The sequence below is a fragment of the Hyaloscypha bicolor genome, assembly GCF_002865645.1.
Source record: "Hyaloscypha bicolor E unplaced genomic scaffold K444scaffold_50, whole genome shotgun sequence".
Lineage (NCBI taxonomy): Eukaryota > Fungi > Ascomycota > Leotiomycetes > Helotiales > Hyaloscyphaceae > Hyaloscypha > Hyaloscypha bicolor.
The window spans coordinates 527,150-552,551 of record NW_020194552.1 but is presented as its reverse complement, the minus strand read 5'-3'; the positions used below and the strand labels follow the sequence as shown (position 1 = coordinate 552,551).

Here is a 25,402-nt window from a genome sequence, read left to right as displayed (position 1 = left end):
ATCTTTTAAGAAATATAAATTAGTATTTCCTTATAACTTATTCTTAATTTGAACTAGCTAGTTATTAAAAATAGTATAATCTCTAGTAAAAAGAATTAGATCTAGAAGCTTAGTAATTCTAATATCTTTAAAGAAAGTATAAGATATAGGAAATCCTGGATAGAAATAAGTAAGAAATAGTTCGGAATTCTTTTAAGAGAGGTTTAGAGTAGCTAGAATAAATAAAGCAGAAGTAGTTAGAGCTACTATAAGCTAATCTATTATAGCTATATAATATTTAATATTATTCTCGAGCTTAGTATTATAAAGCTTAGTATTCTTGAAAATAGCTTTATTATAACTATAAGTATTCTTATATAAAATAGCTCTTTAAATATTTTTCTAATAGCTCTTTATAATAATATTAATATCTAAAAGTAAGATATTGGGTTTCTTAGTCTATTTATATAACTCTCTAATAGTAATATAGTCTTTAGTCTTTAGAAGCTTTATAATAAAAGCAGAGAATTCTATTTCTATAGACTTATTTATAAATTCTCTAGAAATACTAATAGGATATTTGGTTTGAGAAGGGCTACTAATAAAATGACCTGAACTAGTAAGAGCTTTACTAGAAGCCTTAGTAGAAGTTAATATAGTTTCTGGTTATATAGTATTCTGGGAAATTAATCTATTATATTTTTCCTCTATTATATTCTCTCTAGTAATCTTATTACTAGTATATATATAAGGCCTATAAGGTTATAGGATAGAACTTGAGGGTAGTAGTTAGGTTACTAGCCTATAGGTACCTATTGCTTTAGGATTTGATTAAAGAGTAGCCTTTATTTAAGGTTCTTTAATTTTCGGGTTTTTAGAAGGGGTTTCTAATATATTACTAGTATATATTTATAAAGATATAAATACCTGATTTCTTTAAGGGTTCTAAAGCTTTTCGCTTTTATTATTCTGGAGTCTATACTTATATTTCTGAGGTTCCGTTATCTTAATAGCATCTATATTTCTAATAGTTCTAAATTAGTTTATTTAAAATTCTTTATAGGATTAAAGGAAGTGAGCTTTGAATACTATTACGGGTACGGTATTCAGGGCTTGAAAAGCAAGGTAGAAAGTCCCTTACGAAGACAATTCAAAGTAAGAAAGGGAAAACTAGAATACAGGAAGCTGCGAGAGAGTATATATATCCTATAGTATACTAGTCCCGAAGGGGCTTAGCCTTCTAAATATCTCTAGTGCATTCCAAGCATACTTCCCTAGCGAGGCGGCCGCGTCACGTGCGCCTAGGAGGCATCTGGGAATCGTGATATCTCTAATATTATAACTAATAAATTAAAGTTAAAATATATATAATAAAAATTGGAATTTTATTTCCGAGCTATTTGAAATATTTTTAATTAAAATTTCTTTAATAAGTTAAGTATAAGTATAAATAATTATATTAAGGCTATTATTATAATAAAAGGCTAGTATATTAAATATTAGGCTTAATTTCTATTGGAATTTAGAGATTTCAATATTATTGGAAATAATATAATATAATTATTAAAATAAGCTTTTATATACGTGAATTATATTATAATTAATAAAGATATAAATAAAAGAAATATAATTGAGAATAATAATATATAGGGTAATTTTAGAAATTGCGGGAATTAAATCCTTAGTATTATATTATATAAATCTCGGGGACTTGAATTTAAGCACAAATGCAATAAAATATTTATATACTAATGAAAACTTGAATTTTGAAAACACCAAGTCATCCTTTATACCCCCCTCTGCAATGTTAGTAGAAGAACAGCGAGCGGAAGCATGTGTACGAACCGTGAATATCTAGCATTATCCTTTGTCATTCTCATGCTCAAAAGATTTGTGGAAGCCACCTGCGTTAGGCGTGTGGAAGTAGTCGAATATTTTTTGCAGGATGTGCGAGAGCCATTACTAAAATAACTTCGAATCTCGAGGCTATGCAAAGCCTCGCCCCGTTTGTGGCTGACCGTTGCCAGACTTTTGATGCTACAACCAGATGCTGGATCAAGCGAAGTTTAAAGAGAATACGGGCAATCAATAAGATCTTGAGTTTTCCATCCGTCGATGTTGGAATGGTCGTGGAAGCGACACGCACCCCCCGTTTCAATTCCGCCGTGATACATCTCACTGCCATTCCGATACTGGAAATACTCCCAACCAAGAGATGGATATTTAATGAACGCAGCTTTCCAATCAAGAGCTCTACGCTGGTATTCCATAGAAACGAATCCCAAAAAACACAACTGTCTGAGAGGTGAGCCTGAGGGAGCAACTTTGTACACCGCTAAGAGTATATCTGGTGTAACAGTCCAGTGTCCATCGCGCAATGCTTCTCGTATAAAATCTGAGGTTTGGTTCCTTAGATCATAAATCTGGTACTTTTGTGCAAAAATCGCCAGGTGGAAAGCGCTATCAATTGTTTCAGTCTCGAGACTCTGCTCATAAGCGTACAGCCAGATGAGGAAGTCTTCGAAGGTTGATTTCGTTACATCTGGGAGGGCAATTTCCCTTGTTGGGTCTTCTGGCGTAGTAAGAAACTCGAATCCTTTGAACGTTGTTGAACAATGGGTGAGAAGGTCGTGGGGGACCTCGAAGGTGGAAGCACCCACGAGGATTCTGACACGCTCACTTTGCATTGATCTGTTCGGTTAGCAAAAACACCGCAATATGAAATGGTATTTGAACTTAAACAACTTACTTAATGTACCAGGAGCGTCGGAGTTTCGCAACGTCTGCAGGTTTCCATTCACCATCAAAACGCACCTTTAGATCATCGAAGATAAAATGAGCCGGGATAATGTACGAAACTTTCAGGCGAGGGCTGCCTCCCACAATGTGTCCAAAAAGGTTCCCGTTTGATGCGTCGATGACCCATGCCCCGCAGTCGCCATTGACAACCTCCGTATCATGTCTCACAGCCCAGACTTCTTGAACAAGATTGCTGCCAGGTAACATCAGAAATGATGGGGTTCCGGACAGTCTTCCTTTCAACAAGCCTCCGGATCCGGTGGTGGCGACAACATCTACGTCTCCCGGCTCATTCATCACGATTCCACTTAGGACTGGGAGTAAATATTTGTCGAATTTTAGAGGGATCTGTTTGGATTTGAGAAGCTCATTCGCTTCAACTTCGATGAGACAGTAATCTAAACTCGGTCGACTGCCAGTTGTGGAAAGAATGATATGCTCTCCAACCGGTAAGAGCAGGTCGTCAGACTTCACCAACAGCCCGGGCTCCCTTTTCTGTGCACTCACTCCCGGAATTCGTACTGGAGATAGATTTGCGCCTGAGGTGTTGATAATTTGATCCGCAGCTTGGACGGTCGTAAAGCTTTGTTCAGACCCCGATGTTGTATCTGAGAATGTCCTCCCTGAGATTGTTGAGTGGTCCAACTCAGAAGTCTCAGATGCTGCAAAACTGACACTGTATGTACTTGAACATTCGATGTCGTCTTCTCCTTCTCCTTCTCCTTCTCCTTCTTCTTCTTCTTCTTCACTGTCGTCATCGAGTTCGAACTCAATATCATAGTTCTCGGGAGAGTTTGGGAATGCGTTCACAACGTCTTCATGGAAAGCATGCGCCACTGTTGTCAGGAAAATCGACTCTCGATGACGAATGAAACCTCCGCCTGTAGCCTGTCGTAATGATAAATAGTCACCATGGAAACCTTGGATGAGTATTCTCATTCCAGGCCCTATATCTGAAGGGGAGTATAGGATTGCTTTGCCACCGCCAGCAGCGGTGTCATTATGTGTTTGTTGGCGATCTTCAACACTCTCTGTAACATTCCAAAACTCTTGGTCATGGTCGCGAATACTAATAGGTAGACGATCGTGCAATATCGGTGTCTCAATCTTTGTATCTGAAGGGGGGTGTTGTATCGCTCTCATAACTTCGGCTGAGGATCCAGAACATGTTTGAACACCAGGTTTGCGGTGTTTGCGGCGTTTGCGCCTGGCATAGTGTTGGAACTCCTCCGTACAGCTGCCGATCCGAAAGCCCGGATATCTGTCCATAATTCCACTTTCCTTGATCATCTTTTTAACTTCAGTGCGGGCGTTCTTGTCTATTCCGCAGAACATTATAGTGGGTACTGATTCTTTTCGAGTACGGCCAATCATGTATACCGTCCAAACCACGATATGTGCTAACCGGTCGCAACACTGTTCGAGATGGGTTTTGATCTCGGGAGCAATTTCCTCGAACTTCTGTCGAACCTCACCGACAGCTTTCCAACACTTGTAGCGGCGGAGTTTGGCATTCTTGTACTGCTCGCCAGTCGAATCCTCTGGATTGGGCCAGTTATAGCGTCCACTCTTTAATGATTTCCCGAGTGTAGGTATCGGAAATCTTTTCTCGGCATCCATAGTTGCTTAGAGGCGGCTCTGGGATAGGGGTATTCAATTGTGTGCCTCCTCCCGATGGTGAATATCTATCAACACTTGAGTGAACTTAGGGAGACCTCATCTCAAAATAAATTGGGCTTCGCAAGACAGATACACCAGCGAATAGAATTTGCAATGATACAATGAAACTTCTGAAACAAAGAGAGAAATCAATGAACTTTGATTTGAAGTTTTCCGACTTGGAGAGCTAGTGTGGTTGTGGTGGTTACACCGCATGAGGGCTGCAACCAGCCCAAAAGAACTTGACAACGCATTTTCGCTCGGCACGCTGGCAATTCGCTATTGGTAACCAGTACAGTAAAGTTGCATTACTGGAGTAGATCAACGGTTGAGGCTGATTGCAAGGCATTTTTGCTATATATAAGCTGGGCGTAACAATGGCACCCAACACGTGCCTATGGCCTCGAATGTTGCTGCCCAAGATTGTTCTATGCAAACAGAGGAGGAAGAACACGTTGCAAGGGAAACCTTTCCATACCTGCCATGCCTGGTTCAACTTCTGCTGCGTCCAGTCCAGCTCTACGGCTTGCGACCCCGACCGTTACAAGAACTCCGCTCCGGTCGTTTCCGATTTGCCATGTTACGAAATGTGAGATCATCAACGGCCTTTGGGGCCTAAGCATCTCTCCATTGCACATGACAACTGGTGGTGTTAGCTACGAGTCGTACTTCTCTTACTACATGGAACAGTGCAATCTCGCCCTGTATGATGGAGAAAGACATATCTCTTCAAAGTCACATCATCATATTCTCGAAATAGCTGCCAAGATCAAATCTCAGGTCAATCGCAAAGACATTATGCTCTGGATAAGTTCAAGGCTCCCTTGCCAAAATGTGAGAATGAGGAGGAACAGATCAATGGATCAATCGACCTCGCTGTAAGACTGCTCTGTATGATCAACATCGGCGAGCTTCAGTATGGATTCTCAGGCCAAGAACGGCTCATATGGTCGGAGAACAGTCTGGAACACTGGATCAAGGGCTATTTTAATGCTCCTCGTGGTTTTCACAATGGAAATGTCAAGCTTGAGAAGATTTTCACTGCTCGTAATCTCGGACGAATTGCGGGAATAGAAATCCAATTCACCAACAACCTTGCCGACCATCTACTTCTCATGAGTGAAGACGATAAAAGAGTCGCGGTCTTTCATAATGCTTCCTTCTTGATCGGCCAACGGAAGAAGTATGTTTCCTTCCCTTAAAAAGAGACTGCTCTAAAAACGGAATATCAACTAATGCAAAGCTAGCTCAATGTTCCCCGAAGGCTTCATAGACGAGACACTTCGGACTCTTGCACTTCTTTTTCCACAGTCAGACCCTAAGACTAGAAAATGGTTTCGGAAGCTCTCGAGAACCTCTAACCTCGATTTTCAAGCAGTGAAATGCGACAGGCTGAGAGCGATAGACCGGCATATCGACAAATTCGCATTTTGGCGCGACCGCCTCGTTGTACTAAAACAAGTTTTTGATGAAGCAGAGCCAAGCACTTTATCACAGTGGTGGTGTGATCGACGGAATGAGGTACAATGGTATACTTTCTGGGTTGCGATTTTGGTGCTGGTTTTCACTTTGGTGTTTGGGCTTGTACAATGTGTCGAAGGCGCTTTGCAGATATACATTGCTTTACGTCCATAACCTAATCTACCAGCATATCATCTTACACCAGATAGAAGATATGGAGAGGCAACCAAAAGCATTGCGGGTTTTATGGTAATCCTGCATATGACTCGATTTGGCCGTCAGGTCTGGCTGCAAGTCTTGTGGGACACATAGTGAATTGATATATTGGCGTTACTGACTCGATATTGACTAAAATTCGAGATGTGAAGAAGAGGGAAGAAAAGGTTCATATGGCAGGCTGGCCGCATGGATACAGCTTTGCCTTTCTTGACATTTTCTACCGCAAAAGGATAAGATTGCCATGTAGGACACGTTAAGTGAAGATTGTGTACACGCCAATAACTAGCTACGTGGATTACTACTGGCGCCTGACATACACCGCTCGGTAGCTGCTCGAAAGACAATGCAGCCTGCATAATGCACTGTAAATAGGTACTCAGCCACGTCTTCGCTTAGCCCCTTTACTACACACGTGATTCACTACCAGCGCGAACAAATTGATATGCAACAATGATTCTCTCGCACAGGATGAGCTAGATCCTTCCGTCTCACTGCCGATACGTAGTACAACCTACAGGCGGAAATAAATGCTAATTGCCACCTGTTTCCAGGGGTTTTGTCGGCGAACTAGCTAGAATCGCAGGGTGGTCTGACCAATCACCTGTCTTGATTCCAGTATTTCTTGCTATGCAGTTAAATACCGGTTAACATTTAAAGCACCCTGTACGTAGTACACAGAGACTGGCGTGAATCTGCCCCTTTACACCGGCCTCCAGCGCTTGACTTGGCAAGGAACTTTCCCCGTTTCCTGGGTACAAAACTGACGAGAGCAAGCGACGGCGAGGCCCAGCTCCACCTCTTCCGAGTTCAAGACCCGAGGGAACATCACACCACACCTCGAATCCGGCAATGAAACGCGGCGCGGCGTGCAACAAATCCCAAAAACCTCTCAAACTATTCTCAAAGGAAGAAAGAGGTGTCATCAAAATTTGGCAGATCCGGAAATTGTCACCCCATCATTTCCCAATGCGGAAGTCCCTCGCGATGTCGATGCGCAACGAAACTCGTGTCATTAATGGCGCATTTTGGGCTCGACTGCTCGAGCAATTTTTCCGGTGCCATGACAGAAGAAGGATAGCCTGCAAACTCAATTGAAAATTGAAATCTTGGGAAGGAATTTGGTATGGTGTCTTTCATCTGTCGCTTGTCGACCAGGGAATATCAAGACTGGAAAACACGCGTGCAACAACGTGCGTGATTTCAGCTGTCAGAGTCGAAGAGAGCAAGGACTGAGACAGAGAGTTCGCGGTCCTAGTCCAAGGAGAACCTTTCGTATATTCAATTCGAGGGGTATTATGTATAAACATTATGTTTGCTGCTCCTGTGCCCATTCCCACTTCCGTTGCTCCTTGAGGTCATGCTTTGAGTCGTGCTCCTGCCATATCGTCTTGCGCATCCTTCACTAAGAAACTGTAATATCGTCAGCGCAATTCTAACAGTTTGGCTTATCTTGCCCAGGGGTATACACTTACTTATAGAAAATCATCGTGGGGCCAACAGTTCCCAGATGCCACAAACTATGCGCATCCAAGCAACCCCACCACGGCGGGAAATCCAGCAACTCCAGACTCATAGCCAATATAATCCACGCAACCACCAAACCAGGCCATATCGCCCAGAAGCGCCCCGACTTCCTGTACTTCGCAAAACTGAACCAACTCCACATCAAGTTCTGGATCACGCCAACCACAACGTTCGCCGTCATATTATATGTATAATCCCACGCATACCACTTCAGGTACGTGACATGCAGCGCATATATCGCAATGCACAATCCCGTCCAGGCCCTCAACATCGACTTCGTCCGCTTCCCTCCCCGATCCATACGAAAGATGCGAATCGACGTATAGTACAACCCATACAACACGCTCGCGCCAGCCGCAAAATAGTCCAATTCCTCCGTAATCTTAAAATCCCTCGTATGAAAAATCATGCTGAAGACCCAGCTCGCCATGCCGAAGTACGCGAGGTAGACGTAGTATTTTCGTAGAGTGTAGGCGGCAGGGATGTCGGAGGTGACTTTCGAGAGGCCGTTCTGATGCGCGAGGAAGTTGAGGAGCGAGAAGAAGACGGAGAAGGGCTCTTGCATGCCTAGGAAACGGTAGAAGGGCCACTTGCCGTGGAATTGCACGATCGGCTCGGAGGCGGCGACGCGTTGGTCGGTGATGATGTGCTGGCAGGTGTAGTCGCATTCTGTTGGGCAGTCCCAGAAGAGCAGGCGATGGAGGAGGGCTGCGAGATGTTAGAATAGCTGGAGACATAGGAGAAGGCCGCGTACGGATGTGGGTTGAGGCATGACCGCTGCCACAGTTCTCTCGTTTGCAGACCTGGAATTGTTGATCAGTAAGGTTCAAGATGGGAAGATGGGCTCTCTACCTCAACGCAACGCTGGAATTCTGGCAGTCGGTCTCCATAGGAAGCAGAGACCTGAGTCGTAAACAGACATAATGTTGAAAGCAAAAAGAGGCCCAGGGGCAGGCGGAAGCTCTGCCTCAAAATCATGGTGGTGTGGTTCGAGAATTATGTTTCGGAGATCCGCCCGTAATGGAGCGAGGTCACGTTGGTTGGCGCTACCAATCGAGAGCTAAAAACAGTAACAAAACGGCGGGAAAAAAAAGGGGGCCTGGAATAAAGGATTCAGAATAAATTTGAGTGAGTAGGAGGAGACCTAAGTAACATTATAAGCAGATTGAAGTGTCAACCTGCTGATAATATGCCCGAGATATTCATCCAAGCCTATCAACTCCGGCGAACTCGCTAAGCCTCGGCTCTTAAAATTGCCCCAAAAATGGTTTGCAAAACTGTGTAAGAAATAAATAAGAATTCAGGACATGAATTTCAATAATGCAAAAGAAAAGCTGAGGATATCAGATCACCAACCCAAAAAGAAAAGCGGCAAAAAGCGAAACAGACCACCCTAAATTAACTATTTGGACAGTGTGGGGATTGAACCCACGACCTCTCGCATGCAAAGCGAGCGATACTACCACTGATCTAACTGCCCTACAAGGTCATGGCTGGCCTGCTTGGTCCAAAAATCGCTTATTTCAATACTTGAAACCCGGAGCTTTTCTCGGCTCTGGATCTCCGATTCTCCGATCCCACAACCACGACACATCACCAACAGAACTGCAACAACACAATTTTCAAACCAAACTGGGTATGCTGCATCCCATGTTTGCGTGCACTCCGTCTGAAATAGTGCAGGGTTTGTCATAGAAAATTCTTTGATGCCAGGCAGGCACGCAGGAGTCTGTGGTCAGAGCCGCTAGGCCCTTCCTTTGATCAAACTCCCATAGATGAACAGAGTGCCTTCAAAGAGAAATCTGTTCATATTTGTCAAATCTCTATGTTTCTATGGCAATCTGCTCTTGGGGTCCGGTTAGTTTCATAATCGGAAAGAGTTTGCTCAAGTGAGAAACACGAGAGGGGCGAGAAGTTGGTTGTGGCGTTCCATGCGTTTTCTAGATTATCACAAATATTACACAACCCAGGAAGGCACTCGATTGCGACTCAAATTTGTCACTTCCTATTGGCAAATATCCAACAAATGGTTTCCATCAATTCGTTTGCTGCAAACGCCTCATTAGAAATAATTCCTTTGCTCCTCACGTGATCTCAAGCGATGTTATATATCTGATTGCAACCTTGAAGTAATCGCTTGCACGAAGCGATAATAGACGCACTCTGCGAGTTCAAATATATAGTGCGCTATCGTGCCTACTGAAAGAACGCAAATTATCTCGTTTCCTCTCAGAAGAGCTGTGGTTCAGGCAGCTCTGGAACCATGGGGGAGGCTTCTAAGTTATCCAACAACCCAGGCCATGCCATTTCATTGTTCCATCCTTTATAGAGTATTTAAGAACAACTAATTCTCGTTGTCTTGCATCAGCTAGCACGTTGGGTTCTGAGTCAGAGGCAAATGGTGCTGAAGCTTGATGCCAGCTCAAGAGAAGACAAGACAACCATCTGATTTTGCACGCCATCCCATAGTTCTTATTCTTCTTGGGATAAATTCATCTCTCTGTCCACCTTCACTCTGACCTCAAAACTTCATTCCGTCATTCTACTTCCGCTTAGGATAACTGCGTGTCTCTTTCCCATATTCCGCTCTGATCTTCCTAAAGAATGAGTTGTTTGGTCCCATCTTCCTTTGTCTGACTTCAGATGACGAGAAGCTAATGTTCAGCTATCATCTCAAACATTTTGGCTTCGTTCTGATCTTTGGCTGCTTGCTTTGCTCTTATCTTTAACACGATAACCTCCTTTAGTCTAATAGTTGGGAGCGAAATTGAGGCGGCACTCTCAAGACAAGAATGACTCCGAGCCGGTAGCGTCCACGGCTATCAATTAAAACAGCGATGGTTTTACTAGAGGCTCTGTGCTTTTACTAAATTTCATCGGATTTATTCTTTCTCGGTTCGGCCCATAAATATCTACTTCGCGATCTTTGCCAAGATTAACCTTTCACCAAACAACCTTCTGCCACAACCTTCCACCAAACAACCTACCTTCCCTCCCACTGCGCCAGAAGCAATCCTCCGCAATGAACAACAACGTGAACATTATCAACCAAGCCCGCCAGGGCACACTCCTTGCTCCCACAACAGCAAGCTCCGCCCCGACAGTGATCGCGCTTGCGGAAATCTATCCATATCACCGCGTTCGCTACCCTGACCGCGAAGATTTGGACAAATACCTCTCAAATGACCCTTGCGCCGCCCCATTTAACAAGGTCCTTGAGCAGATCTTAAAGGCCTTTGAGGTCCACGTAAGTAAACCCTTGTTATTTAGCTCTTATCCCCCTACTGCACACGGCAAGACAGCGACGTCGAGGGGTCGCTTTTTGAACATCAGATGACGCTTAGTCGCCAACTGAGCGTTATCTGAAGTCAAGAAAAAGATGGGAGCGAAGCAGAACAACACGATAACTTCATTTGCTTCGCTCCGATCTTTGCTAAGCGTCATCTCAAGTTAAGCAGAAGATGGGAGCGAAGCAAAGCGAAACGATAATTACGACAACTGCCTTCGCTTCGGTCTGATCTTTGCTAGGCGTCATCAGAAGTTAAGCAGAAGATTGGAGCGAAGCGAAGCAATACGATAATCACGATAACTTCCTTCGGTCTGACCTTTCAGAACAAATGCTAATATCCTACCAGAAGCTCTCCTTCCTCCCAGCCGGTTACCCGACACCCCACGACATCTTGAACCTTGCAGCTTCGTTGTCTCTCAAAGTGGAGGAAATGCAGAACAATGAACCTCGAAAATCTGTCCAGAACGGGCTGATGTATCTCAATAAGATCCTCGAAACCTCTCCGTACCTCCAAATCCACCAGTTCGTTGTCGATTCGTACCTGGCATGTACCCAGATTGGTCAGCATGTCCAGACGTTCTTTAACTACAACGGCTCTACGGACAATATTAAGAAGCAGATCTTGGAGGTCTACGAAGAGTTCTTGAGATGGGAGGTTGAGATAAAGGAGACGGCGGACAGGAACCACCAGCAACGGACTGTCAACACACTTGTTGCACAAGCAAGTGGTCAAGGTATCCCGGTTTTTCAGGGCACTGTGGGAGCAATGGGTTCTCAAGGTGGCCAGATTGTCCAGGGAAGTGCGGGTACAATGGGTAGTCATGGTGGTCAGATTGTTTCGTCTGCTCCTGGTACATTGGGTCTTCAGACTGTACAGACTTTCGATCCTTATGCTATTCTGGGGGTTCGGAGTTTGGAACAAGGCGGCAGTGTGACTGATTGGGATGGTGCATTTGAGAACAAATTGATATTGTTGCTTGGTCAGTTTGAGCTGGGTTTGACCGAAGGCGATGAGATATTCCAGCTTGCGGAGGAATCCGATGACGAGAACGACGATGAGGAGTTATTTGCTTGAATGGCAGGGGATTGTTCTATCCCACTTTGGCACATTGGATCTCTTTGAGTTTGGGGGAAGATTGCGAGATACCCTAGCAGGCTAGCATTGCATTTAAAGGACAATTTCTGCCTCGTACAATGAGTTTCCTCAATTGTCCATTCAACCATATGGTATTCGTACATTCATGACTGACTAAATCCTAGACATCACATCAAATAAACTCCCTCACAACCTGCTCTGGCGCCCTCGATGTACCAGTCCCCACGGAATTGAACGAAGGTCTTGGCTTCTCAATCTCCAACCCAGGTCCCAACGTAACCTTAACATTAGCTCTCACTTTCCCATCACCAACAAGCCGAAACTTATTACCATCCTCCGACTCCACATCCAGCTGTGCCTCGGAATCAAGCTCCTTCCCACCACTCCCCCTCTTCATCTCCCCTATCTCCCCCCTCTTAACCCTCCTCCTCAAGACACACACCCTAGCACAAATCGTAATACTCGCAAGCAACCCTGTGCCCGAAAAGGCCGCCATAATCCACTTCTCAAAAGAGCCCTCCACGCAATACAGCACCGTGCAAATCACACCAACAACAACGGCTGCAATACTCTGGATCTTGAAAACATGCGTAGTCAAGGCGAAGTTTGCGAACTTGACGATGACGAAGATGACGGAGCTGGTGAGGAAGAGATTGAGTAGTATGCGGGCAATGTCGAAGCTTGTCAAATCTGCGTGGAAGCTATAACCTCTGGTAGCGGTACTATGTGGGTTGTTAACTAATGGTTGTAGAGGGGGAAAACGAGGTGGGCACGAACGAGATACCGATTCCTGACATTACGAAGAGGAAAACGGAGAGGGGGAGTTGGATGGTCCAGAGGGGGATGAGAAGGGATTTGCGGTATGGTGCATGTTTGTGGATTTTGATAGGGTTGGCCATTTTGATCTGAGGTCGAGGGAGTTAATTGAGGTCCAGTTTGTACTGGGTGAGGGAATGTAGAGTTAAAGATGCCGTTGCTTTGTGAAGTACAGGTGAGAGATCTAGAATTTGGATCCCGTGCAAGGGGGGTTGGTGGGAGGCCTTGAAGTAGATGAAATCAAGGCATTAAATGGTTGCCTGGGCCGCCAAGTTTAGGCTCGTATGTTGAAGGCCCTCGGTACCTCCACTTGATAGAAAGTCACGCGACCTCAGATCTAATCTGTTATGTCAAGAAATACCTTAGAAATCAATGATGAAAGCAATTGTTGGTTTGATTAAGAAAGAATGTGATTGTGAACAGAAGCATGAGTGATTTCAAGCCCCTTTTTGTCTCACCCAGATACAAGTACTGCTGCGGCGCGAAGCACTGCCCCACCTCGCCGAGTAGAGTTTCTGCACCGCCCGGTTTGGTGACCAAGGTAGCACACAAGTGTAGTGATTGGTTAGTTGATCAGCCGCTGAGGCATAAGCTTGTTTCCATACTATGCCGTGGAGGCGGGGTCTGGGATGGGCTGCTTTCGACCTAGGAAGGGACCCACCTTCCGACCGGACCTCAATTAGCCCCGTTTCTCCGGAATCTGACCAACAGGCTGAGAGACGTCTCCTACAGGTATAAGGGCTGCTCTCGAAAATGGATCTATTGTTGACTATTTTGGTGATGGCTTCAATCGCTTGGCCAGTGTTAACGAGCACCTCGCTTAAGTCAGGGGTGTTCATGACTGAAGATACCACCCTTTCATGACCAATCCTCAACACCTGCAGTAATCCCAAGATAGATAATAACTACAACAAGTGAGGTTCTGTACAAGAGCTCTTAAGTCTCTATTTCAAAAGCAGCAGCCATACCTAGTCCCAACGTGTGATCGACTTCAATCCGGTTCTTCCCCCTAACTCATGTACCACAAGTGCACTCGCGTTTAGGCATCCTCTATTCAATTAACACAGTACCCTCTTCTCAATAATGAGCTGTTTAAATAGTTCTATCGCTCTGGAAAACCCTCCGCACCTCCCCATAATAAAAATTGTGAGATTCGAATCACGTGCAATCGACAACGCAAAGGGGGACGGATCTAGGTAAGCGTTGTGCAAAGCAAAATTCTCAAGGAGTTAACGAGAACATGCGTCACTTCCCTTTGTGTCGGCCAGTAAGCAATCAGTGCTCGGTTCTCGCACTGAATGCTTCAGCGCTATAAGCTTACTCAGATTCTGACCTATAGAATAGGCCGGATTGATGGATGGACACCATCTTCTCTCATTGTTGTGTCGCTCTTTTCCCTTGATAGCAGCAATCTTCTTATCTACCTAAACTATTTTTAACCCATGTCCACTAGAAAACAAGGAACAGACTTCAAGATGGGTAAAGCTGTGAAACCAGAATACACGCTCCAAGATGCCACGCTCCATGATCTTTGAGGCATAGCAGCAATAGTCCTCCGAGGACTGAGCTGGGATCCACTATCAAAAGTAATCGACAAAGTACTGCCATTTGAAGCACACATTGAACTCCACAAGCAGAGGAATATCGGTGGGGCATGTGCTCCGGGCATGCATGGCGTGGAAAGTGGAGTATGGTTGAGACAATCAATAATTGTGACCATACGGCTTCTAAGCACTTGCTGTACAATGCAACACATGTCGGTAATCAGCGATGAAAATGCAGCATCCTTGACGGATGTGGTGTTCAAAGGCATCTGGGTCAGTTACCAACAAGAGATCGCGCGGAGATATGTTCCTCAAATTAAGCAAGCCTTTCATTTGAAGATCGGCTGACTTCAACCAGCTGCAATTTCTTCTTCTTCGTCCTCCCACTCCCCTCTCTCCTCCATCTCCTCGTTCAACTCCATTTCGCCATCCCCTTCCAGCCCCTCTGAGTCCCACTCATCGACATCCATTTCGTCCTCGTCATCTTCCAGTCTATCCTTTGCACCCAGTCCCTTAGCTGCTTTCTTCTTCTCAACATTCTCTCTTTGGATCTTCTTTCTCGCTTCCTTTTCTTGCCTCTTCTTCTCCCACTTCTTGTCCAGCTGCTTCACCTCTTCCTTGGTCTTGTGGATGTATTCATGCCACATAACTTTTCCCGTACAAACTCCCTCCTCCACCTTGGTCATCCGCAGCTTCATTCTCGGTCCCAATTCCACAAGCTTAACAGCCCGCTTCTCCACACCATTTCTACCACCCTTATTTTTGCCATCTACCCGAGGACAGTCTCTTTGACGTTTCGACAAGATCTTCCTCGTCCGTGTCCCGACAACCTCGACTTCTGCATCTGTGTCCACCTCACTGCCACTCGTAGCATCTGTCATATAACCCTCACCATCGTTTCCAATCATGTAGTCGGCCACATCCTCGAGCTTTCCCAGGTTTGGCAATCCGCCCTTCTTGCCCCTGCCTGATTTTTGCGAGTGAAGAAGCTTCTCTGCAGCATTTAATCTTCTAAGTGGCTTTGATACACCAGTGGCTTTCGTTGTGATTGCGTAGTGCCGTAAATTGAGTGTATATGTTCCATCGTTCTCCTTCGCAGGCTCACGATTTAACAGCATAACTCGCTTTATTGAAGAGAGTGGCGTTGTTTGCGGTGAAATTGGAGAAAAGAGAGATTGGAATATGGTGGTGACTAGGGATTCGAGGTGTTTGGGCACTTTGTTATCGGAGTCTGCTTGGGAAGGAGGGGACGTAAAGTTGTTCATGACAAGCTAGTAAGTCAGCAAATACTCTATTTGTTGTTTGACGACGTACTAAAGGAGCTGTCAAGTATTCCTTTCCACCACCTTTTGGGTGCTTCAATGCCTTCCTAACATCCTTGCATAGCGAATATTTCTCCACCTGAAAGTGTAATGTCGGTCCTCTGGGCGTAATTGCCAGTCTCATGTTGGTGTTGCCCGTTTCCGACCTCGAGAAGAGCATGAGATGGCTCACACCAAGAGGTCCCGCCATTGTAAGGTAATCCCTCAATCTATTTCCTCTTCTCTCCTTCAGTCTCGCAGCTGTGCCGGGTTCCATCATGTGCCGTACATCCTTCACCAGCTGGCTCACACTTGGTCCTACTTCTCCAGCCCCAATTCGAATGACCATGCTCTTGGGCGAATTTGCTGCCTTGTTTGCTGGAACTGCCCTGCCAGAGGGGCCATTATTAGCGCCAACATGGGTACGCTTCTTCGTCCGTCGTCGTGCCATTGTGGTGTATTCTTGTGGTGTGATGTGGTTTGGAGGATTTGAGGGCAGAATATTTTTGAAAGGGAACTTTGGCGCAGCCAATCAGAAGCGAGGATTCGATAAGCACGATAAAAATTATTTTATTCTCAAATAGCTTCCCTCCAACACCACAAATCTCAACAACACGATGTCGTCAGCCAAGAGAAGAAAGGTTGATAGCGAAGTACCCTCTGGCCTGTTGGAGAATAAGAAGCATGTGGCCAAGGAGCTAGCGCCTACTTCAGCCTCGACATCGCCAGAGCCAACAGGAGAAGAAGAGCCCGAGGAAAAGATAGAAGAGGAGGTAACAAAGACCTTCAAGGATCTCGTACGTGTATCCAATATCAAAGGCTGCAAATAGAGGCTTACAGAATCTAGGGTATCATCGATTCGTTATGCGATGCCTGTACCGCTCTGGGGTACAAAGCCCCAACTCCAATCCAAGCCCAGTCGATTCCGCTCACACTCGAAGGTCGAGACTTGATCGGCCTGGCAGAGACAGGCAGTGGAAAGACAGCAGCTTTTGCTCTCCCAATTCTACAGGCATTGCTCGATAATCCTCAACCTCTATTCGGTCTCGTTCTGGCACCTACCCGCGAGTTGGCATACCAAATATCGCAAGCATTCGAGGCCCTGGGATCACTCATATCAGTACGATGTGCGGTCATTGTAGGAGGCATGGATATGGTTCCTCAAGCTATTGCACTGGGCAGGAAACCTCACATTATTGTGGCCACCCCAGGTCGATTGCTGGATCATCTCGAAAACACAAAGGGCTTTTCTCTACGATTGTTGAAGTACTTGGTTATGGACGAAGCAGACAGACTTCTTGATCTCGATTTCGGACCCATCCTTGACAAAATACTGAAAGTCCTTCCCCGCGAACGACGAACATACCTCTTCTCGGCGACGATGAGCTCGAAAGTCGAGAGTCTTCAAAGAGCAAGTTTGAAGGACCCTCTTCGAGTGAGCATCAGCAGCAACAAATACCAAACCGTCTCCACATTACTCCAAAGTTACGTTTTCATCCCACACCAGCACAAGGACACCTACCTTGTTTACCTCATCAACGAATTTGCAGGCCAGTCCGCGATAGTCTTTACGAGGACAGTGAACGAAACACAACGGATAGCTATCTTGCTTAGAACCTTAGGCTTCGGGGCAATACCTCTTCATGGTCAGCTTTCACAGTCAGCTCGTTTGGGGGCATTGAACAAATTCCGAGCCGGATCGCGAGAAATTCTGGTCGCTACCGATGTCGCCGCCCGCGGTCTCGATATCCCATCCGTGGATGTGGTACTGAACTACGATTTACCGCCTGACAGTAAAACTTACATCCATCGAGTAGGACGCACCGCGCGAGCTGGAAAGTCGGGTCATGCTATCAGCGTAGTCACACAGTATGATGTTGAGATTTGGTTGCGCATTGAGGCTGCCCTAGGCAAAAAGCAGAAGGAGTACGGTACCGAGAAGGAAGAAGTGATGGTTTTCAAGGCTCGTGTTGAGGAGGCTCAACGACATGCACGAAATGAGATGAAGAATCTGCACGAGGATCGAGGCAAGAAAGGTTCGGTTCTGAAAGGCAGACGGCCAAAGGGAGGGGACAAGAAGCGGGGTAGAGATGAAATGGATAGAGAGGAGGGATAAGCCGTTTTGCTGGTCCAAAAAAAGATGTCGTCCTTGCACATGTTTGTGTCTGTCACAGGTTGGCATTCCTCTCGCTGCTGTTTTCTGATGATATGTGGCTTGGCAAGTAAAATTCTTCCTGCTCTCATGATCCCTCTCCGGACTGTATCCTGCTACTCGTAATAAATTGCAGTATGGGCTCCGATAGGCTCGATAATCGATCGATAGATAATCGCGCTAATTAGCCGATAATCGATAAATATCAATAGTAGTAGGTCTAATTTCTTTAGCGATAGTTACAGGGCAAGTGCACTATATTTCTAGCAATATGGGCCTCACACCGCCCTTTAGGGCAGAATTGTCAAAAAAATCGACAAGCCTAGCGATTCTGCCGTAAAGGCGATAAAGATCTTCAAGATAAGTTCTTAGTGTCATTGTGTCCGGGGGTCGGTTCCTTTGAAGTACCAGGACGGTCGAATTACTTCCGATGCAATCCAATCGGAAAATTCACAACGGCCACCATCTATTTTCAGTAATTACACTTGAACGATGTGATAGTGACGATTTTCTGTTTTTATATACCGGTGTAACATAGTTCAGCTTTCTGTGCTCCTCTGTACACCATCTCATTTCGTCCTAATTCTTTCCCTTCTCAGGCATCCCCCTTCCTTTCAGATCGTTCTTCTAAATCAATGTCCATCTCGCCTCTCTGAACGTCTCCATCACCTTCCTCCTGAGAACATTAGACTAAAAAAATGCTACGAACACGAACCGGTACAGGTCAGTTCGCCTCCTTTCCCACTGCCTCCCTCTCAATTTCCCGCTAATCCCCAATCTCCATCACTGGTCCTCACCCCTCTCCAGGATCCCAAGTCCTCCAACGCGGCCAAACCGCACCAACCCTCCAAATAGTTTCCCTAGCAGGTCAATCCGGCTTCTCGCGATCCGCAAACGTGCATGGCTTCGCTAGTAGCTCCACTGCTACACGAACACAGACACAAACAAGGCCGAGAACAGCAACCCGAACAGCAGCGGGTGCGCCCGCTCCGGGAGATCCAGGTGGTAGTAGGACTATTACTTCAACTGCAGATGATGAAAAGAAAAAGAGGAAGGAGAATGAGAATGAGAAAGAAAATAAGAAATTGAGAGCGAGACGGGAGAGGCACTTGCAGAAGGAGATAAAGAAGGCCCAGAAAGTCGAGGAGAATAGGAAGAAGGCAGTGAGGAGAGCAGAGAGGAGAAAGGCGATTAAGGATGAAGGAGGGTTTTTGAAATTCTGGTGGAAAAAGGCCTGTGGTGGTAGTGCTGCGAAGACTGCAGCTGGGGATGAAACGGGGGGCAAGGGGGTCAGGCGGGATGGGGGGGAAGGGTGCTATGTCAGGAGGAGTTTCAGCGGTAGATCTAAGTAGAACTGGCGTCCCTAGACAGCCAGATATGGGTGCAAGAGATGCAGCTGGGGCGGGGTGGGTAAAGAATCGGGGGAGGGCTGTTTCTGATGTTAGAGTAGAAATGGAAGGCGGAGAGGTGAAGATACATGGTGCGGTTCCGAGATTGAGGTACGCACCGGCTGGAGCGGCTGGACTGGGAGATCCTAGTACTGGGGGTATGAGTGCCGTAGCCGGGAACGAGAAGGGAAAGAGCTGGAAGGGTGAAGCGAGGCAAGAAGATTTGGTGAAGACAGGTGGATGTTTTGGGTGCATGTGTTTTTAGAGAATATTTGTGCTGAGATATGATTAATTGTATAGTAAATTCAGCCTTGTTAGAAAATTGAAATATCCTTTGGGTATTTGTTATTTAATGGTGATATTGGCAGTTGGTTGAAGATGCCTGATGCCAATTTTGAAAGTGCTGCTTAATTTGAAGAGTTTTTGGCATTGATCGATGTCTTACGAAAGGCAAGTAAGTAGGTACCAGTGGAATAGGCAGAAGAATTTGTAGGTCCATCTTAAACTTGTCACTTAGTTCATGCTCATCTATTTATTTTATACGTAAAAGTTCAGCTATACCGATCCCAATCACCAATTCCGGGACCATTATCCTCGTCTGTCTCCTCCTCACTTACCACATCATTTCCCTCCTCAATTCCCTTCTCACTCGCCAAACTGCACAGCTTCAGAGTGATGGCTTTGATTCTGCGCAAGCATCCGCTCAAGTCGTTTTTCCACACCCTCCATCAGTTGAATAGATTCCCGGTCGCATTTACTGCTAGGAACTCCCGCTCTCTCAAGTTTAAGAAGCTCCAAGAACGGAAAATCCCCTTTCCTATAAGGTTGAGCTCCTCTCGCATGCAAAAGATCTTCCATAGTCTTGTAAGCAGTGATCAGAATCTCGATGTATTTCTTCCAGCTGCCGTCTTTTTCAGATCTCTCCAAATACGCACAGTAATCAATGTACCCTCGAATCTTCACATATCCCCAATCAGCAGTAGCGAGTCGATCCAGCAATATCCGTTGTGTTCGGAAAAAGGATTCTGTATTATCGTGCCAAGCTAGTTCTGAGCATTCGAGAGCTAGCTTCATGGTCAGGTCCCGAAGTCGAGAATCGACTCTCGAAGGATGGCCCCAGATTCGCTTTGAGAGGAGATAGGACATCTCTTCGAGGACCAGACCGAGTTGGTGACATGGGTGAAGTTGGCAAATAGCAGAGAAGTGGGTTGTAAGAATCACGGCTGTTGCGTGGGTGAATCGCATTGCTGGACCAGAGGTCTCCTGCTCAAGGGAAATAGAGAGACTTCTGAGTTGCTCTCGCACAGCGCCCTCGTGAGGGGACCACAGCTGGTAGAGCAGCTTGCGCAACGAAGCTTCGCATGCGGCGGCTGTGTGATAATCTTTCGACTCTTTGCTCATGTCAAGTATCTGACGGTATATAGCTTCCGCTTCTGCAAGCTGTCCGTGGCGGTTGAGAAGATCTGCCAACATTCCCAAGCTTGCTGTCTTCATTTCTTGAGTTGCGGAGGTATTCCTCTCGAATAACAGTACCAGGTTACGACACGTTTGAATTGAAGACTCCAAGACTTCAGGGAGGCGGTCTTCCTTGAGAAACACACCAAATTCATGTAAACACTGGCGAGCCTTTTGCTCCTGGCCAAACTGCATGCATTTGACGAGCGCTTCTATATACTGAGCCTCAGCCTTGCCTGTTAGGCGGTAGGCTCCGTAAGTTTCTGCCAGGTGCATATGGTTCTCGACTACACGGGCCTCGTCGATTGCGTTTTGGCTAAAACCAGAACCACTGGGGTTGTTCCCGGGAATAACTTCAGATGGGTCCATTCCTAGATAGCCGGGCACGAGGACAGAGGTCGAGTCCATAAGGCCAACGGGGAGGTAGTTGTTTGTTAACCTTGAACCACCAAAGTTATCTTCCACCCTTTGAGCAGGGGCCGGGTCGTCATGTTCGTGATCTTGGAAAATGTGCGGAGTATGCTGACTGCCTTGGTTGTTCGCTGGCGAGAAATGGGCATAAAACGTAGGCGATAGCACTGTTTGTTGATTGAACTGATTTAAATCTTCGTTTTGAGTCCAGAAGGAGTCGCCGGCTAGGAGGGGTACGGTGGAGGTTTGAAGTGGTTGCAGCTGTGAATCCATTTGGTCGCTTGCAATCTGCATCGGGAAAGTGTGGTTTGGTGTTGTTCTCTCCCTAGTCACTTCTGGGGAGCGTGGATATATATTTGAATGCTCGTAAAACTCATCCTTATTTCCTGTGACTTGAAAATAAGGAGTTGTTGCTTGGCCATCTTCTGGAAGGGGTGAAGGGTAGTTGGTCACCGCATCTTGCGACTCAACAACTCCTGGGATGTCCGAATCAGACTTGGGAGTGTGGTAGACGATATTAGGAGGTGTTTCTGTTTTCGCTCGTGAGTTTAAAGTAAAGAGTGAGTAGGAAGATGTACAACATACCAGCACTCGGAGACGTAGCTTGAAAGACCTTGCTGGTCTTTCTCTTTTTGAAGGTCTCAAACTTCTCGGCCCTGATCTCGACACCGCTTTGAAGAAAGACGGTGTTTTTTCCATAATCTCTCAGTCTTTGCTCTCGTTTCGCCACGAGAATAGCCATATGACTAGCTGGAAGATTCTTTTGGAAACCCCATTCCTTCAGTTGCTGTTTCCATTTTCGCTCGCTCGCTGGTAAATCTATCATTTGCATCGTATCTTCTAGAGTTTTGTCTTGGTCGATGTAAAAGCTGCGAATCTCTTCTTTGTACCTGCTCCATTTTTGGTCACTTCGAGCACGACAGGGTGCTCTTGGCATCGCCTCGGGAGCTACAAGCCTCGATTTGTTCCGGATGGATGAACGGGAGGCCTTTGTAACCTTCCAACTTTGTTGCATCATCACAATCTGATGAACTGCGATAGTGGGAATAAAATGACAATAACAGTTTTTTAACGAAGGAAGGGGATCATTGGTATGAAATATAGAAATCAGAAGGGCAGACGAGGCTGCCGTGCGCGGAGATGAAAGGACTCGTCCCGCCCCATGAACTAACCAGGCCACTCAGAACAGCGAACAAAAGGGCATTTTCATGTAATCCAGTCAACTGCAAGCCACGCAATGCGCCTCCTCTAGCGCCCCGCGAGAAAGGGGCAAATTGAGAGTGAAAGAGCACCACGTAGGTTTCAACTCAGCCTTGACCGGCACACCCGGTGCAAACAGACCTTATGCTGGTAACGTATGACGTGCACCCCACTCGCGCGGCACCCCCACTTGCCCAAAAGTGTAGAGTCTTGGATGTATTTCCTTCCCCAAGTCGAAACACATGAGTTTGGTGTATATTAGACCAGGTCGTTCCAAGTCACTAGATACTTCTGCTAAGCGGTCTCTTCCTGATCTTCCCGAAGCGCTTAAGGATGATGTTGTTGTGGGTAAGCTGGATTGGTGGTTGGACTAGCGGTATTGATGGGCGAGTGGCGTGGTTGGATAGGCAATCCCGGCCTGAACATAGTTGGGAGGATGGATTGGGAAATGGGAGGTTGGAGGACTTGAAATCACTACACGTTGCAAAAACCTAAGCGATGACTTTTACGTAGACCAATGCGAGACTTTCACACACCCTTCCCTTTTGCTGTGACTGGGAGAGAAATTTCGTGATGAATTTGCCGGGGTTACGGTATCGTCATGCATTGGCTTAATCGAGCGTCAAGACTTCCACTAAAGCCCCTGCGTCTCTGCGGGTTTAGTGCCTATCAGCGATATGGTCAAAAATCAGTGATATGGTCGCTCTATTTTCCCTAACAAAAAAAGTCCAGAATTTTTGGTGACTTCACAACATAACACAGGATCTTAAAAAAAAAGTTTATATAAAGGTCCGGCTATTAATACTTACGCAATTGTTGGCTTCTTTCAATTTTTTTGATTTTGTGAAATTGTGGGAGTTGTTATGAAAATGACCGTATCACTAGAATAAGACCGCATTGCTGATATGCACCAAACCCGCAGGGCATATATAGGGGCTATGGTACAAGTCCTGACAGACAATTATCGACAACTACCCCAACTTTAGTCAAATTAGTGAATGTATGGGTAAGATAGCAAATTGTTATATTTGGTCTAGGACTTCACATCTTAGTCAATATCGGGACACTGTCAAGGCCGTTTCTGTCCATTGCATTGCCCAAGGTAGTATCGTCATTCACCCAAATAGCCTTTTCTGTTACAGTCGCGCGCGAGCCCATATTGTCCATGAATATAGCGCGGTTAGGGTCCCCATATAGCTTTAGAAAAGGGGGCATCGGTTGTCTGAATATCACTCTTGTCTAACCATTAAAGTTGTCTCATAAAAGTAGTCTTTGCTTCAAGGAATGAGATAACGATTCCGGGTTTTTATTCTCTACTGCTTCACCAACCTCCTGCTCCAGTCCTCATTATACATCCCATAAGTCACTTTCCCTTCCCGAAGACCACCAACTTGACCCTCTGCTGGCGTCATTATTTTCAAGTTATGAGGTTCCTCGGTCAACCTCGGGAGCACTTTCAACACATTGTTCCTGCCCATGTTCACCAAATCATGCTGATTCACCGAAACATGTTCGTCCCACCACGCGCATGCATTTGGGATGCTCTCGAACGGATAATCAATTGAGAACATGATCGACTGAGAACCAATCTCTCCCATTGCACACACCAGAGCGGGTGTTTGTTGAACTAGCTAGCTTGGCTAGCATCCTTTCCTTCCACTCCAGGTTCAACCACTAATTCAGTTCGTCCGATTATTGGGTATTACTTACGTACGAACACACCAATCGTTTATTAGTATCGCCATTCGATTACGTTCCTTAAACGTACGTTCAGGAATCAGATTGGTAAATCGTTCCCACCACCAAGTAAGTGCGGGGTAAATCACATGGTGGGGTGGAAATCAGGAATATAGCTAGGGAACCCATTCCCTCTGTTTTTTATGGAATCACTCTCCTGTATCTAGTCAAAACTAGTCATTCTACAGATTGTCAATCTCCAATATATCGATTTTCCACCGATAAATCGATCCCAGTTCAATAGTGTTGAGAAATGCCCACTTGTCGTGATGAACACTTGATCCCCGAAATAATCTCGGACGAGCTTGTCTTTTCGCATAGGCATCTTGGGAAACCGAGCCCGATCAAGTTTGTGATCAATCCGGTAAATATCATAAGGTCTGAAGGCGAAGTCAGCATTCAGCAACTCCACTCGAAAGCTCCCGCGGTACTTACATGTGTTCACCCATGTGACCAAAAATCAACTTCACATCAGGGAATCGATCAAGTACACCATTGGTGATGATTCCCAGAATATGCATGTTGAGGCGATCTGCATATCCAAGGGCAGAAAAGTCCAACCACGGTCTCCCCTTCCACATCTGGTTATGGATGAGACTTGAAGATATTCTCGGATGCAAGTACACTGGTGTTTTGAGATCATTGGCAGTTTTCCAAAATGGGTCATACTCAGGTTGGTCAAAGAATAACATTGTATTTCCGTCCGGTCCACTACTCTGAAAGTCGTTGAGGAGGACGCCGACAAAACCTTTCTTCTCTGTCATACAGCGGGTCAGTTCCTTGGCTGCTTGCTTTGGATCGTGCATGCTGACTGCCGCAAAAGCCGCAAATCTTGTGGGGTTCTTCATCACTTCTTCCTCGAGTTTATCGTTTGCAAGTGTAGCTAGCGCTTCTGCTTTCGCAGGATCTGATATTCCTTGACATCCTGCTGAGACAAATGATAGAACCATGAAGTCAACGCCGTTTTCATCCATCTGGCGAAGTCGCATGTCATGGATATCGAGAAGTTCTCTCGTCAGGCGATCACCAGTCCCAGATGCAACAAATTTCCCTGGGTCGTTGTTTGCCAGAGCCTCTGGAATCGTCCAGCATTCCTCGAGAGCGATTTTCCCAAGCATTGTGCGGATATTAGCCGGTGGCAGTGAAGTATGCCCGGTTAAATACTGTGATAGCGGAAATCGAAGCAGAGTTTCTCCGTTGCTTGAAACCTTAGAGCGCGTTCAGATGAGTGAAACGAGCGCGTATCTCAAGTCGAGTCTTAAAGGGATTAGAAAGCTGTTATCGGAAAGATACTTCCTGATGTTACGGAGATCCTCCATCCTCCCCGCTACTGCGGGGTGTGGCGCGCAGGGGGAACAACTCCCGTATGCGG

At 45.9% G+C, this 25,402-nt stretch overlaps 10 protein-coding genes and 1 non-coding gene across 11 annotated transcripts; 4 read left to right on the top strand and 7 right to left on the bottom strand.

The window, feature by feature from the left end:
- Positions 1–1,986: 1,986 nt before the first annotated feature.
- K444DRAFT_715454 (uncharacterized protein) lies at positions 1,987–4,550 on the bottom strand. The gene is made up of 2 exons (XM_024888352.1): positions 2,729–4,550; positions 1,987–2,670 (listed from the first exon to the last, which is right to left on the bottom strand). Exons 1-2 carry the CDS (start codon positions 4,396–4,398, stop codon positions 2,046–2,048), a joined length of 2,295 nt encoding a protein of 764 aa, XP_024740472.1. The 5' UTR covers positions 4,399–4,550; the 3' UTR covers positions 1,987–2,045.
- A 334-nt stretch (positions 4,551–4,884) lies between these two features.
- Positions 4,885–6,123, top strand: K444DRAFT_715442 (uncharacterized protein). The gene is made up of 3 exons (XM_024888351.1): positions 4,885–5,217; positions 5,256–5,620; positions 5,685–6,123. Exons 1-3 carry the CDS (start codon positions 4,921–4,923, stop codon positions 6,070–6,072), a joined length of 1,050 nt encoding a protein of 349 aa, XP_024740471.1. The 5' UTR covers positions 4,885–4,920; the 3' UTR covers positions 6,073–6,123.
- Positions 6,124–7,472: 1,349 nt separating this feature from the next.
- On the bottom strand, positions 7,473–8,619 carry K444DRAFT_641362 (Per1-like protein; the record flags this gene model as incomplete). The annotated part of the gene is made up of 4 exons (XM_024884617.1): positions 7,473–7,527; positions 7,590–8,349; positions 8,396–8,444; positions 8,494–8,619. The coding sequence occupies 4 exons, from the start codon at positions 8,617–8,619 to the stop codon at positions 7,473–7,475; spliced, it is 990 nt and encodes a 329-aa protein (XP_024740470.1).
- Positions 8,620–9,048: 429 nt separating this feature from the next.
- Positions 9,049–9,121, bottom strand: K444DRAFT_t10. Its single transcript has one exon. It is a non-coding gene; the product is annotated as a tRNA-Ala (tRNA).
- A 1,460-nt stretch (positions 9,122–10,581) lies between these two features.
- K444DRAFT_323373 (uncharacterized protein) lies at positions 10,582–12,340 on the top strand. Its single transcript, XM_024871894.1, has 2 exons — positions 10,582–10,888; positions 11,277–12,340. The coding sequence occupies exons 1-2, from the start codon at positions 10,664–10,666 to the stop codon at positions 12,003–12,005; spliced, it is 954 nt and encodes a 317-aa protein (XP_024740469.1). The 5' UTR covers positions 10,582–10,663; the 3' UTR covers positions 12,006–12,340.
- K444DRAFT_609771 (uncharacterized protein) lies at positions 12,056–13,260 on the bottom strand. The gene is made up of 2 exons (XM_024879635.1): positions 12,804–13,260; positions 12,056–12,748 (listed from the first exon to the last, which is right to left on the bottom strand). Exons 1-2 carry the CDS (start codon positions 12,923–12,925, stop codon positions 12,199–12,201), a joined length of 672 nt encoding a protein of 223 aa, XP_024740468.1. The 5' UTR covers positions 12,926–13,260; the 3' UTR covers positions 12,056–12,198.
- Positions 13,261–14,736: 1,476 nt separating this feature from the next.
- Positions 14,737–16,138, bottom strand: K444DRAFT_522824 (ribosome biogenesis protein-like protein Ssf2; the record flags this gene model as incomplete). Its single annotated transcript, XM_024874235.1, has 2 exons — positions 14,737–15,657; positions 15,701–16,138. 2 exons carry the CDS (start codon positions 16,136–16,138, stop codon positions 14,737–14,739), a joined length of 1,359 nt encoding a protein of 452 aa, XP_024740467.1.
- Positions 16,139–16,280: 142 nt separating this feature from the next.
- On the top strand, positions 16,281–18,092 carry K444DRAFT_584398 (DEAD-domain-containing protein). Its single transcript, XM_024877862.1, has 2 exons — positions 16,281–16,484; positions 16,535–18,092. Exons 1-2 carry the CDS (start codon positions 16,305–16,307, stop codon positions 17,801–17,803), a joined length of 1,449 nt encoding a protein of 482 aa, XP_024740466.1. The 5' UTR covers positions 16,281–16,304; the 3' UTR covers positions 17,804–18,092.
- Positions 18,093–18,377: 285 nt separating this feature from the next.
- K444DRAFT_609768 (uncharacterized protein) lies at positions 18,378–19,560 on the top strand (the record flags this gene model as incomplete). The annotated part of the gene is made up of 2 exons (XM_024879634.1): positions 18,378–18,562; positions 18,647–19,560. Coding segments are annotated over exons 1-2 (566 nt in total), but the record flags the coding sequence as incomplete, so codon positions are not given.
- Positions 19,561–19,720: 160 nt separating this feature from the next.
- K444DRAFT_661015 (uncharacterized protein) lies at positions 19,721–22,163 on the bottom strand. Its single transcript, XM_024886528.1, has 2 exons — positions 21,679–22,163; positions 19,721–21,623 (listed from the first exon to the last, which is right to left on the bottom strand). The coding sequence occupies exons 1-2, from the start codon at positions 22,109–22,111 to the stop codon at positions 19,873–19,875; spliced, it is 2,184 nt and encodes a 727-aa protein (XP_024740464.1). The 5' UTR covers positions 22,112–22,163; the 3' UTR covers positions 19,721–19,872.
- Positions 22,164–23,567: 1,404 nt separating this feature from the next.
- K444DRAFT_556272 (uncharacterized protein) lies at positions 23,568–25,148 on the bottom strand (the record flags this gene model as incomplete). Its single annotated transcript, XM_024876737.1, has 3 exons — positions 23,568–23,920; positions 24,250–24,410; positions 24,466–25,148. 3 exons carry the CDS (start codon positions 25,146–25,148, stop codon positions 23,607–23,609), a joined length of 1,158 nt encoding a protein of 385 aa, XP_024740463.1. The 3' UTR covers positions 23,568–23,606.
- Positions 25,149–25,402: the final 254 nt, after the last annotated feature.